Source organism: Sinohyriopsis cumingii, chromosome 13 (assembly GCF_028554795.1).
Source record: "Sinohyriopsis cumingii isolate HCF-2022 chromosome 13, ASM2855479v2, whole genome shotgun sequence".
Taxonomy (NCBI): Eukaryota; Metazoa; Mollusca; class Bivalvia; order Unionida; family Unionidae; genus Sinohyriopsis; species Sinohyriopsis cumingii.
In genome coordinates this window covers 43,709,200-43,724,710 of record NC_142973.1, presented here as the reverse complement: position 1 = coordinate 43,724,710, position 15,511 = coordinate 43,709,200, and the positions used below count along the sequence as shown (strand labels likewise).

General features: G+C 34.9%; 1 protein-coding gene across 2 annotated transcripts in view; it reads left to right on the top strand.

The window, feature by feature from the left end:
- Positions 1 to 1,943: 1,943 nt before the first annotated feature.
- Positions 1,944 to 15,511, top strand: part of LOC149785315 (thymidylate synthase-like) — a 40,106-nt gene continuing 26,538 nt past the window's right edge. The window contains exons 1-4 of one of the 2 annotated variants that reach the window (XM_089979209.1): positions 1,944 to 2,291; positions 4,190 to 4,210; positions 10,017 to 10,116; positions 14,326 to 14,453. In XM_089979209.1, coding sequence (XP_089835335.1) covers positions 2,123 to 2,291; positions 4,190 to 4,210; positions 10,017 to 10,116; positions 14,326 to 14,453 — 418 coding nt within the window. In that variant the 5' untranslated portion in view covers positions 1,944 to 2,122. The remainder of the gene's footprint in view (positions 2,292 to 4,189; positions 4,211 to 10,016; positions 10,117 to 14,325; positions 14,454 to 15,511) is intronic. The other variant, XM_089979210.1, reaches the window with a different exon arrangement.

Sequence of the window (15,511 nt, the reverse complement as noted above, 5' to 3'; positions counted from 1 at the left end):
CAAATAAAGTTACTCGCGAAATACAAAGGATATGAATAATCCTTTGACAGCATGGAGCCAAAAGAAGACATTATTCCATTCAAATAAATGCCTGATTCACGATAAATAGATAGCAATATTGAAGAGAGTGAAAATTCCAACTTTTGAAAGATAACAGGTTCATAGAATATGTTAAAAACAGTGTCTTAGAAATCAAAGGAGATAAAAAAAGAAGATAAAACATGCACACTGTTGAAATTTGCATTGATCATGACTCTTTAGGAAGAAAAGAAACTATTAGTACTTACCAAAACATCACTGGAAAACATCACAATGGTACACATAAAAACAAATGATAAGGCGATTGCAATGCGGTCAATTTCTTGGCATATCAATAACTAGCATCACACAAGGAATGAAAAGATCTAGCACTTAAACATATAACGTTTATTCCAACTACAGCTTAAAAAGACTGAAAACAAAATACAGTGTGAAAGAATACAATCAGCTCTGAGATATTCAACAAAATAAAGGCGGATTAAAGCCACATGACTATGCAATCATTTAAAATTTCAAACTCCATTCAATAAAGGTATAGCAGCGATTGACATAGAAACTCAATCAAATATGCATTTCTTCTTGAGAAAAAAATATGTACTATGAACAGTTTTTAACCCCAAAATGTAACTATATTTTCCAATTAAATTATTCATTCCAACAGCTCTTCATAAGATGACTGTTTTTTTTTTTTTGTTTTTGTTTTGTTAATTCTTTCCTATAGGAATGGATGATTTTCAGATAAAAGTTGACATCGCTGTAGAGAAGCTAAAGTTGATGAGAACTGGTTGTTCAACAACAAACATTGTGCTGATTTACTGATTTTGCTGACAAGACATTTTGTAAGCTACATTATTTACCTTTAAAAACAATTTTTTAACAGAACAGTTGACAAGTAACATTTTTGTAAAGAAACAGTACTTCAAGTTTATAAGCCCTTTACAGTTTCTCAGTCATTGTAGATCCTACAAAAGCATCATGTGCACATGTCCAGGTTGTACGTCCGCTTGCATTATGAATTTAAAGTGCATTATATTTAGCAGTAATAAAAAAATATATATTTTGATGATCCATTGATATTTTACCCAAATTGTCAGCTATATTCAACAAAGAAATGTCTGAGGTATGACATTGTGAATTATCAGTGGCTTAAATATGAACAGATGTCACCTTTAAACCTAATGTAAAGATCAGGGAAAAGAAGAGTTTTTAATCAGTTAAACTTCACTGTTTCAGTTACTGCATAGTTTACATGTTTAAAAATGCTGGTAACTATTGCAGTCTTCCAGTTGATACGGAAAGAATATTAATACCATGTGGATGAAATAAAAACTAGTATACGTTACATAGTGTGTATACCGAGTATGCCATTTACATTCATAGTGCGTGCACGCGTCCATATATATCAGTTTAATTGTTATAACTTGGGATGTGTTTATTTCTGTTGTTGCTATATTTAATCTTAACTTAAAGGAGACCAGAAATCAATGGAAATGTAGAATAATAATAAAAGCACTATAGAAGAAAACCTTATTATGAAGTATGATTGTGTTTATTATGAATAGCTTAAGCATTAAATTCGTGTATAAATGGCAATACACGCTGTTAATATTAAATTTTGTTACTTTCCAAACTATCGCCAAAATGCGCAGTTTCCAGCTTCTTGTTAATCTGATGTTGTCTCACATGCAGAAAAGAAAGTACTTATAAATTTATTACATAACTAATATTAAATGTCACTGATATGAATTATACATACACAACCAATATACACATTGGTGAGGGGACCCCGAGTGGCCTAGTGGTCTAAAGCGCTCTCCGTTACGGATCACTGCCATCTCACCTCTGTCTGCCTGGGTTCGAGTCTCGGATTCAGCTAATGTGGGTATGTGAGAAAGCTTGCCAGTAGCTTCTCGTGGGTCGGTGGTTCTTTCCGGGGTTTTTCTCGTGGGTCGGTGGTTCTTTCCGGGGTTTTCCCGGGTTCTTCCTCCACCATTAATACTGGCCACCATGTATAGCCTATCGTGTGCTGCAAAATGGCGTTAAACACTACAACAACAACAACACTATGGTGTATACGATATAAATGAAGTGCGTTTCGGTGTTTTTTTTGCGTTCCGGCGTTTCGGTGCGTTTCGGTGTTTCTATGCACCCCATCGGGACCGGAAACGAGACCCAGTTTTGGCGCAATATACGGAGGAAAGATTTTCGGAGAATACAGGCAACACATAATCGCAAAATGCCAGAATCTCAAGGTACGAGGTTTTCATTTATAATTTCATGCATTTATTTAAGATATATATATTTTTAATGCTCAGTTTAAGTTTCGAAATTCCAGACGGCCTGATTATATTATTTTAGACAACAAATTACCTGCCTTTTGTATGTTTATATTTATATAACTGGTAGAGGATGGTATTAAAATAAAAAATACGAACATATACTGAAAGTAAATTTTGATTCATATTTTATCCAATAAAATAACATGTATCTATAATATGCGACCTTTTTAGATTTCGTAGTAATAAAAAATATTGAAAATGGTGGCAGTCAAGTGATTTATCTGGTTATCATTATATATATATATATATATATATATATATATATATATATATATATATATATATATATTTCAGATAATAATGAGATGATCTCACCAGCAATTTGCAAAAACTGGCTAGACCAACAAGTATTTCTATATTTTGTTGTTTTTTCTAACATTAATAGTGGTGAAGACCAGCAATATTTGGCACTATTTGTGCTGGAGTTTTTAGCTTCCTGCAGTGTTGAACTATTGGCTGTCACTAGTAATTAATGTATTTCGACTGACCTTTGTATATGGATGGTAAGTAGTTCCTCTTCTTTTGGCCCATGGCATTAAATCCTTCAGAACACTTGTTATTTTAGTAATATTCCTATCGGAACAGAACATCAGTGTATAGTGATGCAAATGGGTAGCCATGTACTTGATAGTAATGCAGGTAATAAAATGAGCCATATGGTACCAATTTATGGTGTTGGATTTGTATGCCAGTGCATGGCCTCATAAGCCCATGGCTTGTAAAGGCAGCATAGACTTTGTTTTCAAGCTGACAATCCTTTTGATCCAGCTGAGAATACATGTACTATGACAAGCAGATATCTTCCACTTCCATTATGTTTTACCTTAATTCTTAGCTTGTTTTCCCACATGACAACCCTTTGATTAAGCCACAAGTGGCGCAGTGGCCAGTATCAGTAATTATTAGATCTTGCCACACAAATGAGTCTTGAGCTGCAACCTTGAATTGAATTCACAAACTGTATGATCAGAGTGTGACAGTGAGGCCAAGGAAAGAGAGTCAGACGATAGTTATGATGACTAGACCATAATGATTTACTACACAATGATGTAGGATTTCACATATTTATCATACGATGAGGCTGAATTTTTGGACTTTGTACCAGATGACAAAAGTAGCAACGTTTATAGGATACTGTGAATTATTTTTAAAAAATTGGATTTAACTTCATCTTTGTACACATTTAATACAATTTTTACTTTGATTGGGTACCTGGGTGACCTATCATTATGATCAATGGTAGATGTTCACTAAATTTTTGACAGCTTTACCCTTGTAACCATTGGTTATTGAACTAAAATAAATTAAGTTGCTGACACATGTGTAGAAAGGAGGAGCCTGATAGTCCGCAAGAGACAAAGGTGGAAAACTCCACCACAACTACTGCCAAGTACTGTAGGTCTAACTTTTTACCATTATGTATCACAAAATAGAATACTTTTTGATTACATGTAAGTCATATACTGATATATATATATATATATATATATATATATATATATATATATATATATGTGTGTGTGTGTGTGTGTGTGCTAATAAGCCAAAATTTATATTAAGAAATCAAGGGATTTAATGTGTGCTATATTTGTGTTAACATTAAGTCTTTTCATACAGAAGCCTTTTCAAATTGGCAGTTATGTAAAACTGAAATTTGTTAAGTGAATAGTATATTAGTATGAATGAATACTTTTAGATTTGTCAGGCTTTCTTTACATTGCATGTTTACTCAGTAATTTGTTCAAAGTTATATACCATTTTGAAAAGCAAAACTTTCTGTTAAGTCATATTTTTTCACTGAAAATTTTCAGGTATAAAAAATTCAGTTGAAGGTAAACAAAATAACCCCATGTTTTACTTTTTATATATATATATATATATAGAACTTTCATGCTGTTTCTCTATCTGCATTACTCATTTACCTCCTATATGTTAGTGTATCAAATGGGTGAATTTTATGCAGTTTAAAACGCAATACAAATTCATCACAAATGTGAAATGTTATTGCAATTTTATTAAGTTTTCTCTGTGTGATTTGGATTTTTAACGTAGCTTTAACAATTTTTCAGTCATATCGCTACAGTGTCTGCAGTGTGGCAGTTTATAGTGATATTTAGCACTGGGGCATGATGTCCCACATAGTCACATTATCCGGACACCAGCCTCTTAATGCTGATTAAATTTACTCACATGAGAATTGGAGAGCAAGCAGAACAGAGCATTACTGGAAAGTCATCCGTTTGTTTTGTTTCATTAATTTTATTTCATAATCCAGAGATGCAGTAAAATTTCATAACATCATATACACATCCAAATTAGGTGTAAGGGTGAACTTTACGGTCAGCTAAGTTTTCAAAATGTCAAGTTAGCTTCAAAACCACCACTTACAAAAATGGTGCTAACAGCTGCCTTGCTTGGCGCTCAGCATTAAGAGGTTAGTGTTAGGATTGATCAGCCTGGTGTCAGGATATGACTGGGTGAGGCACCATGCTACATGTTTGTGGCATGATGCCCCAGTGCTACTGTCTAGCTGATCTAGCTAACACAAAATGAGGTATTTCTATGACAAAGGCATTAAATTCTGATTAACATAGCAAGTGTTTACTGACCAGGATAATGATGTTTACTGTCTAGCTGATCTAGCTATCAAAAAATTAGACTAAACCTTCAAAGATGAGCAAGGTTACTGCTGTTGAGGAAATTCTGAAAAAGTTTGTACTTTACAGAGGTATTTAAAGGGCCTTGAAAAAAGTTTGAAATTTTCATAAGTCATTCCAAATTTTGCAAGAGTTGTGGAATTTGGTAATTTTGTGTTATCTGGTTGCATTTTCATTCGCCAGCACAGAAGTTTTACCAACCTAAGTAACTTCAAGAATGTATTTATTAGAGTAGGTTACCCTGAAAATTCAGTCAGACTATATCCATGACTTATCGCATTTAAAAAAATCATTGTACTCACAGCACTCAATAGAGAAGGACCTAAATTTGGTTTATTTGTGCAGAAGTTAACTTGTTGTCTGCTAGGATGAAGTATGACCAAAGTCAGTCCTAAAACGTGATGTTTTGTGTTATGTGTGTCAGGTAGGTATTTGGTAGTAATTTATGCATTAGGTACTCTTCAAGTTGGTAAAAAATTGTTGGAAAAGCTTCCAAAAAGTCATGGAATTAAAGGACGAGGCTCTGGATTCCACAGTGCAACCAGCAAATACATGCCAACCATTACGCTTTTGGCATAATCATTATACTTTTGTTCACTAAATTATGCCTTACGCATAACTGTATTCGGATTAAGCGATTTCGATATATACCCCTCCAAAAAATTAATAATTTGTTTTCTCATTTTTATTAACATCCCATTAAACCCACAGACCGTATTCTAGAAAAAACAGCTTCTCTGTATCTACGACATAAGAGTAGGCTTGTCCAAAGATATGCATGCACTTTCCTAACAGTATTATGTTCTGTTTATAGCAGTTGCCTTACTTCAAGAAACATGCTGGTTTCTATTTTCAGCTTTTGACCTTGGTTTCTATATATAGCAGCTGGATGGCTTAGTTAAGAGAGAACAGACTGGTTTTCTGACTTTTAATCTTTGCTTGCAGATTCTTTGTTCTAATTCAGAACGGAACCAGTCTGTAGGAATTTGGCGCTAAAAGTCATCAGATTTATTTTAGCCGATGCATGTTAGAGCAAAAATATTTTTCAGATAATTTCACAGATGGATTAGGAAAAGATGAAAAACCGATTCAGAGATGAATACATGAATTGCACAATACAGCGTTCCATTCTAGAGATCTTCATGCCCCTTGCACGCTGTGTGGAAAGGATTTTAAGATTGGTCATGGTGGTAAAAGAAGAAGCCTTGAATTAGCTTGTTTATCAACTCCACTACTAAGGTCACTTATTTTTTACAGCAGTACTAAATTTTGGACACGAATTTTATAAATCCAGATGCGTTATCTACCGAGTTCTTAATACAACATGGACAACCCCTAGTGGTAGAAGACTACATTGGTCCTTTGTTCAGACGGATGTTTCCTGATTCCAAAATGGCAGAAAATATGCATGTGCAAAAACAAAATCGTCTAATATTGTTAGGTGTTTAGCAGAAGACACTTCACTTAAAATTGTAGAAGTCATGAAAATTGGGCCATTTAGTATTGCAACAGCCAGGAGTAGTGATAGTGACAAAAAGTTGTACCCAGACTGTGTAAGAGACTTTGACAATGAAAAGGGCAAAGTCAGAGTGCTCTTCTTTCATAACCAGAATTAACAGTAGATTCCACTGGAGAAAACATTTTATTTATTTGCTTGATAATACTTTGAATAAACATAAGTTGGCATAATTGTATGGGGTTTTAAGCTGATACTGCATCAGTGATGACTGGAATTCATAAAGAGTTGCATTCTATATTTTGAAAAATTTCTCCATTGTACATACATGTATCAGGTTGTCTGTCATATGAAGCACCATGCTGCAGGAAAAGCTGCTGATAAATTACAGGAACTCTTAAAGTATCGAGTTGGCACTCCACTCCACCTGACAATGTACTTAATGTGGACAGAGTTGATGTTTTTATCTTATTTCCCTGCTAAAAGACCCAATATCTGTAATATATAAATTTCCTCTTCTTTGTCAGGTTATGAAAGGAATATTGGTTCTTTACCATTCTACTACTGACTGTGAGAGATGGTTCAGTATTGTTCACAGAAATAAAAGTGAATTCCGATCCAGGCTCTCTAACCCAGCACTTAGTGCTTTACTGGTGTGCAAAACATTCATAGTCTCAGCTGGTACAAAGTGTTTTGAAATGTAATATGAGTCTGTTGCTTTTCAAAGCTGAAAGTGTTATATATGTAAACTTGAAGCACTAATTGATGTTAAAATTTCAGAGGGATAAATAAATGCATTTTGTACATACGCTCATTGAATTTTTATCATGTTATATGTGGATTACTCTTTTTCTGCTTAGATTACTCTTTTTGTCCACTTGGATTACACTTTTTCCTCGCCAGGGGTTGGGATGTATGACAGCAGTGGATTGCTGGAACTGAATAAAATGCATCCACATTATCAGCAGATTGCTACTGAACAGTTATCAGTTATTGCCTTAACATGCATCCCCTCTCTCTCTCTCTCTCTCTCTATATATATATATATATATATTCCACACAAATTTTGTAAGCCAACTACTGTGCTTTCAGAATATTTCTTTCATTTAATAGTGTTGTATTCCTTTTAAATAATTCTGTTTTCAGTGGCTTTGTTTGGCTTTTAGCCTCTTTTGAATCCAAACACTGCTACATGTTCACTTTGAATGTTGGACGCAGCATGTGTCATCAAACGTCACATAGATCCAAAAGAGTTTTTAACTTGAGTTGCTTGCAGCAGTCTATTGAACACACAAGTTTTTTATCTTCTCATCCTACCCAGATTCACGAGTGGCCACCAGAAACAATTCCTGTTATTTTTTTGTCTGTTGGTTTTCATTATCTCATTCAGTATCATAAAATATAAAATTTTAGATAAAATGTATTAAGTATACTTAACAGTCAAACTGGTCAGATGGACTGGCTACTTATTTTTTGCCCCAGTCAGCCTTGAAACTAGCTGGTATTGGATCAGTGGGCAGATGGCAGTTTTGCACACTGGCCATCAGAATCTGAAAAACAGCCAAGGCAGAAATGAGCTATTCAAACGGAATTCAACACTGACAAATGAGAATGATGTTTTAATAATAGTTTACAGAGATCCCATGGATTATCAATGATCCCTTCAACAATAATTTTGCTGATTACTACAAAGGCGATCATTATATATGGGCTAATAGATAAGATAAACACACCCATTTAAAAAATGTTGCCAGCAACATACAAAGCGGTAGAGGTATTGGTGTTGGGCTGCTCATATTTAAATTGTGATGTAGTTAGTGTACATGATCTATCAAAATTGGCCACCAAACAGGCTTCAAAATCAGAAACCTGGATAATCAGAAATGCATAAAATATATCAGTAAAGTAGAATTTGAATGACTTTCCGTTTCTGTTTATGAATGCGCATGCAAAGAGGAAATTGTGTCATCCTTTCAAAGATTTTGTGTGGATGGCTAGAATTGATGATGAGAAGGTGTGAAATGTTGACATGATTTACTGCAGTGATAAACAATAGGAGAATTTGTCATTTGTATTTGTAAGTGTTGTTCTGGCCAGCAGACTGAAGTGATTGCATTTATGCAAAGAATGTTGCTTTCAATAGGACATATTTCACCGTCTTGCATGCCACACCAAACTAACCTTTTTATGAAGCATGCTAAGGCCATACCATGAAAATGCTGTGGACCGTTCATCTGAGTTCTGCTATTGTCAATACTGTACATTTTCCAGAACACACAGCTGCAATTTAGGTTTCAACAGAGCTAATTTTCATTCTTTTCAGCCCTTCATTTTTGGTCAGGTGTTATAACAATTTGTTTTAACTTTCGATTTCCTTTGTATTCTTTGTGTTACAGATGGTTAATTCTTTTGCAAGTTCTTGTGCATTTGTTTTTTTTTAAAAAAAAGTTATTTCCTCTTCTTTCCTCTGTACAACACTATAAACACCAAAAGGAAACTCAAACTTATTCTTCAAATTATTTGTTTCTTTCTCCTTGTACTTACCAGCTTCTTGAATCAATGCAGTTAAAAAATTGCATAAAATTAACTGCACTTGATGCAATTTGAGAAAATCATTCAAACAGTTGTTCTTGTTTGACATTTGTGGACATTGTAATCAGAAAGATCAAAGGCCATTTAAGTTGTATAAATTTATATAAAATTTAGACTATATGTTCATAAATTTTCAAACACAAAACATCTTGATGTTTTTAAATAAATATTAAACTTTGCAATAAAGTGCAAAGTTTGATTGGTGAATGTGAACATAATTAAAATTCAACCCACCATAATTTGCTGAAAATTTACTGTTTTTTTCATACATGCATAAAAATGATCAATTGCATCAAGCGATCTTTGGGTATAAGTGGATGCAAACATTTCTATGGAATTACAGGAAGAGTCCATTTTTGATGAAGTACTGGGTAATGGAAGCCCTCATGTTCTACATGCAAACAAGCATTTACTATGACAAATCTTATTGTAGATATAAGAAAAATTCAAATAGTTTAATGAAAACTATAGGAAGCAGATATAGCATGCGATGACTTCCCTAACCAAATCAGTTCTATATTAAAAAATGGACTTTTCCGTTACTCTTAGACCAACATGGTGGATTATATGTAAATCAACCACTATTTTTCGGCATGTACCAGATGAGTTGTTGATATAGTGCTGTATATGTCATTAACAATGGTGTTGAAATCATTTGTGTGCAAAAAGATTTAAGTTATTATATCTACATTTTAATTTGATGATGTGAAAACTTATTGAGCTACAGTTGCAAATGTTATTCACAATACTGAGCTGAATTTAGTATGTTTACAGCTGTTTCAGTGTTTATGTAACAGTAAATAATTTTAATGTTGTTTAGTCACTGGACAGTTGGCCACCATTCACTTAGGTACTGAAAACATTTAGAGTACAGAGAATGTCATGGAATGCTGGATTAATTTTTCACGAGACAGATTTTGATTATCTTTTCAGACAAGGAGAATTCAGACCCAAATCAAAATAATTCCCGTCAGCAAAATGGAACAACAACTGAACAAAATGGATTTCACAAGGAAACTTCAAAATTTGATAGGTAATATAAATGACCAGTACTGTTTATAACTAGTAGAAATTGAAAGATTTGTGCTTCATCAAACCATTTTTGAATGAAATAATTTGATCAGCAGGTTATGTTTTCTATATTTTTCATGGGAGCTTAGAACAGGTACTTATAAGGGGAAGAAAGATCCTTCTTCCTCATCTCAGTGATCCCATGGGGTATGGGATCTCCTCTCAATTCCATGAGGGTATGGGGTCATTCTCAGAGTCCTCTGGGACTTAGAAGAACACTCCTCAATCCAACAAGGATATGGGATCATTCTCAGTCGTATTGGGCTGGGAGTAATTCTTGATCCTTGGAGGATCCTTCTGTGTTTCAGATACTAACAAGGCCCAGTGATCTGATATGGACTTAATGATACAGTCAGTGCTGTATAGTTTGATCTCTGGGCCCTCCTTAGTGAGGAAACACTTGGGTTTAGAGGGAGTCATGCCCTCCTTGCTGGGGAGGAGAAGCATCCTCCCAAGGTGTTTCCCTGGTAAAATGTGATAAGCAAATAATCTTAGAAAAGGGAGAGCAGCAATTGTGCAAATATATTCTGGAATCAGATAGATTCACCTAACTGGTTTTTGCTGGTGACTGTCCATTGGGTAGCAGTTAGTGGAGCCCCATCATTGGTATGGGGACAGATATATTGATCAAGCCCCCACCCCCCACCACATAGTCTCTGCTTCCAAGCAATAGTGTTGAAGATAGGGAGTCAGCATATACTCATCCAACCAGGAAAGGGGATTGGGATAGCATTACAGCCTTTCCCATGTTTCCTTTCATCCCCTATGGCATGTGGGGACATTCGTTTTTGGTAAACAAATCTTCCCTGCACAGTGCCATGGATGCCTATGCTTTGGCCTCAAAGCAGTTATGGTATGGCAGTTATTGGACCTTTATTGTCCATTCATTTGGAAAAAAGCAAGGGGGCATTCCACTCCCCTCACCCAGATGACCTTGAAGAATGAGAAGCATTCTTGTCATTCTTTTAAAAAAAAGTCTACTTTATGGGGCAGACCCATCACTTACTGTGAGGAGTTGCATGGTCAGGATTCCCTAAGCCTGAGTCTACCCCTCATCAGAAAGAACAGGGTTAAAAAGTCATGCCTGGCCCTCAGGATGAGCAAAGGAAAATTATGTTCTTTTGGTTTTGCTGGACTTAAGTAAGTTTGTCAAGGAACCTGCTGTGATTTTCCTTCCTCTTTTTAGGTCTCTGCCTCCAACCACCTGTTGGCTCAGGAGTTTGAAAGGAAGACATTTTAAACCCTACAGTAATTTGATTTGCAGAGGCTGGTGTCTCACTCACTAATGTCTAGATGGAATCTTTCATGCAGTTAGTCTTAATACTTAGTGTCCATGAGAGTAGGAGTGAAGTTAATGCTTTTTTATGGAAACATGTTGTTTATGGTTCAGTGGTAATGATAGATGAGTCTGTTTATTTCCAGGATCAACCTGTTTGTTGGGGTGGGGGTGATGGCAGAAAAAACATTTTCCTTCCTTAGCACCTCTCTTTATTGAGATCCCCAGTCTCAGTCATATCATCACTTGGGATGGTTAAGTCTTAGTCTCTGTCTAGTTGGGGCTTTATGGTTCTAATTGGCCACTTCAGTGGAGAAGAGAGTTGCAAACATATTACCTATTATGGGCTCTGCTAATATCTCTCCATCCACCATTTCCAGGTGGATTGTCCTACCTATCAATCTATCAATAAAGCTTTTCCGTCCCTTCCTGAGATTGAGAGGGACATTTCTTTCATGAGAATCAAAGATCATAAAGTTATCTTAATCATTCATCATTTGATGGTGTTATGAGAGCTGCATTTTGATGGTCACGTTATTTTCTGCTCCTACTTTAAGTCTTTTGGACAAAAGTGGTCCATTCTACTGCCAACTTAAGAGTAATGGACACTCCTACCATAAGCATAGCTGCCAAGTGTCCCGTTTTTGCCCTGTATTTTGGACAGCTGTACATTTTTTTGGGGCCAGAAAAATGTTTATTTTTTTAAAACTTATCAAAAAACTTCCTTGCAATTTTCAGTTTAGAACGGGCTCTTGTTTCCATTCTGATAGAACTGTATCGCGTGTATATAGGAATGCAGTTCTACAATATGATTGCTTCATTCGAAATCGAGGCTACAATGCCTGTCTTTATCCGCCATATTTACTTAGCAAACAGTTACTGCTGTCACTTTATCTCATCTTCGTAATATTCAACTTCTGATCATGTTGAATAGGAAAGTAGAATATTCAGAATTTTCTCCATGAAAGACACGAAAACAGAACTGGGAGGACAATTGTGCCGTTTTGTTTAGATTTGTGAAATCATCTAGTAAAGGAGAAAACTGCGTTTTGCAAATTGTGTAATGTTATTTCGCTACTGGGCATAGAGGCGCCCATGAAATAAAGAGCACGAAAAAGCTAATAAACATCAGCTTGCTGCTTCATCATACTGTATGTATGTAAATGACACACAGCTCAGCCTGAACTTGCAGCATATATAAATACTGGAGAGAACCCTGATGTAATTTGATCGAAAATTCGGTTTATTAACTTTCTTTTGGAAATTAACCTTCCTTTTTCAGTTACTAATTGTTGCTGGTGATTTATTTCGCACATGTTTTCATGACAGTAAATTCGCAAAGGATTACTCGTATGCTAGAACGAAAACAGTTCAAGAAAATCACACAGAATGGAGATCATCAATGAAAGTTGATACATTCAAATCAATAATGATTGGGGAAAAAATAAGGTATGGAAAAGGCTGCTATAAACAGCCTGTGTCTTGAGCGTGTTGCACTCTTGCACCTTCTGAATGGGCACCCGAATGGAACATAGTAAAACACATGCATCTTTGACATTAAATAATTAAATAATTATGTAAAGCACTGTCCTACTTTACTGATGGTTGTATATGTTGTAAATAGTTACATATGCATTAAAATGTTAAAAGTCAGTATTTTTCCTGAAAATCAACATTTTTGTCACAAGCAGTCAGTATTTTTGTATTCAGGGGTTGGCGGCTACGTATAAGGTGAGTACATCATTTTTATACCAGTAAAGCAGTAGTGACAGGTAATATGTTGCTGCTATTAAAATATAGTTTATTGGGGGTCTGTAAGCTAATTTTAAGGTAATAATTAGCTTAGTTGTCACTATTACGAGATTCCCTCCTCCCACCCTGCTCTAATGTACTAAGAGTAGTACAGGTCCAAGTAAAGAGGAGGAAGGGTAGTCTGCATGGGCCTATAACATGGGTGTCAGGCTGGTTCTGTGTTCTTTCTGTTCTAAATGTTCTATAATTTTTCATCTAGTGGGGGAATGGAATTATTAGTTTTTGGACAATTAATTCTGCTTGGAAGAGTTAGGCATGGCTGTGGTGATAGGTATAGTATTACAATATTAAATTTACCACAAGAAGAAAGAAATACTTATTTTTTAATCAAATATAACCCTGAAAAGACTTAAAAATTATCATGAAAGTTACTGGAATTTGTGTTGCCAAGTCTATGATATGTGTCTTAGATGGTGATGTGTCTGGGTTTAATCCCTAATCTGGAGAAGAGGAGAAGACAAATATGATTTCATCTTAAAACATTAAGTATGTAAAGTGAACGTTCCTCACAAGAAGGGTGTTTGAGAGAACTTCATTGTCTGCTTGCATCTACTTCCACTTCTGGGAACCTTGAATGTAGCAGATCTAGTTCCCCTTGGAAGACTTCATACCATACATTTCCAGTTTTTATTGTTGGCATATTGGAGACCTCACATGGACCTTTCAGCTCAAATTCTGCTGGGATCCAAGTTCACTACTTAATAAGGTGGGTAACTGGGACCCGTTTCTGGCAAAAGTTCTGATTCACCCCCACACACAGAACCTCAATACTTTTGATTCATACAACCTTGAAAAGGAAATGAAATAAAAATGCAAACCATCTGTATGAACCATGTGCTTTCGTTGTCTTGATAACTTTAGTTTCTGTGCACTTGCTGAATGATAATTATGTTTACAATGGCTGCTGGAGACTACTAAACATTCTATAGAAGTGTGCTATGCAATCATTCATTAAACTCTGGTTTTAATGTGAAATTACTATTATTTTAAATGATGTAGCAAATGTACTTTCTATGTGAAATTTGCTTTTTCAGTATTATATTCCCATCAAATGTAGAATTACAATATTTTATAATTTTGCAGACACTGTGAATACAAATATCTGGAGGCAATACAAGAGATTATTGATCATGGGACCAGGAAAAGCAACCGGACTGGAGTGGATACTCTTTCCATATTTGGCATGCAGATGAGGTTCAACCTCAGAAATGGTGAGTGATCAGGATAACATTATACTAGGTATGCTTGTTATGTACAAGAAAACTTGCATCTTCCAAGTTTTTAATTGCAAGAAATCACTTTCATAGATGATTCTGCATGTAGTGATCAAAGCTGAAATGACACTAAAACTCATAATGGCAAATAAAATTTTTTAGCATTGGAGTTAAAATTCCACTGATCAAGCTCATACAGGCACATTGCTTTGACTTTTCAGGACTAAGAAATGCTTACCAGAGAGAAAACAGACTGGTCTCAGATTGTAATTATTTATAAATGGTGGTAGAAGGGCCACAGAATAAGTTCTGGAAAGCAAACTTTAACATGATTTAAATTTGCTCATTAACATTATCAGTTTTTATATTTGTATAATAGCTGGTTGAGGACCAGTATTCTGGGTGAGTGAAATTTTGTAGCTCTTGCCATTTGTTTACAATTGTCAAATCCATGTGTTAATTTTAAGGGTAATTTTTATATATATTTATCCTTATCCTGTGCATATATATTTCCAGTATTACAGAGGTAAATTGAACAAGAGACTTTAAGGGCATTGTGGCTATTATATTTTTAAAAAAAGGCACTGTGGCTTTTAAGTCAAAAGGGGGAATACACATAATTTTAGTTGTTAAATATACTTTAATTCTGCTTTTATAAGAAAGGTTCATAGTCCACATTCAGTATATGGTATATACTAGAGATGCACAGTATACTGGTTTACCACATTGTTTTGATCTGTTGCTACCTACCATAGTACTTTTTCACTGTACCAGTACTTTGGTAGTATTCTTCAAAATGGAATATACAAAAATTCCCAAGTAATCTTTTTGTACAGATTGATTGCTATTAACAGCATGCTGACATTTTACATGGCAAAGTTACCTCCTACCAATTTTTTTATTTTTTTACAAAATGGTTGTATTTGTCACAAACTAAGTTTGATTATTACAAATATAATGATTTTTATGTATTTTCAATTAGAATGTGACTTGCATTTCATGTTGTACACTTTTTTCCATTTTAGCTTTTGTTTAGTTTTTGCATTTAACTCATG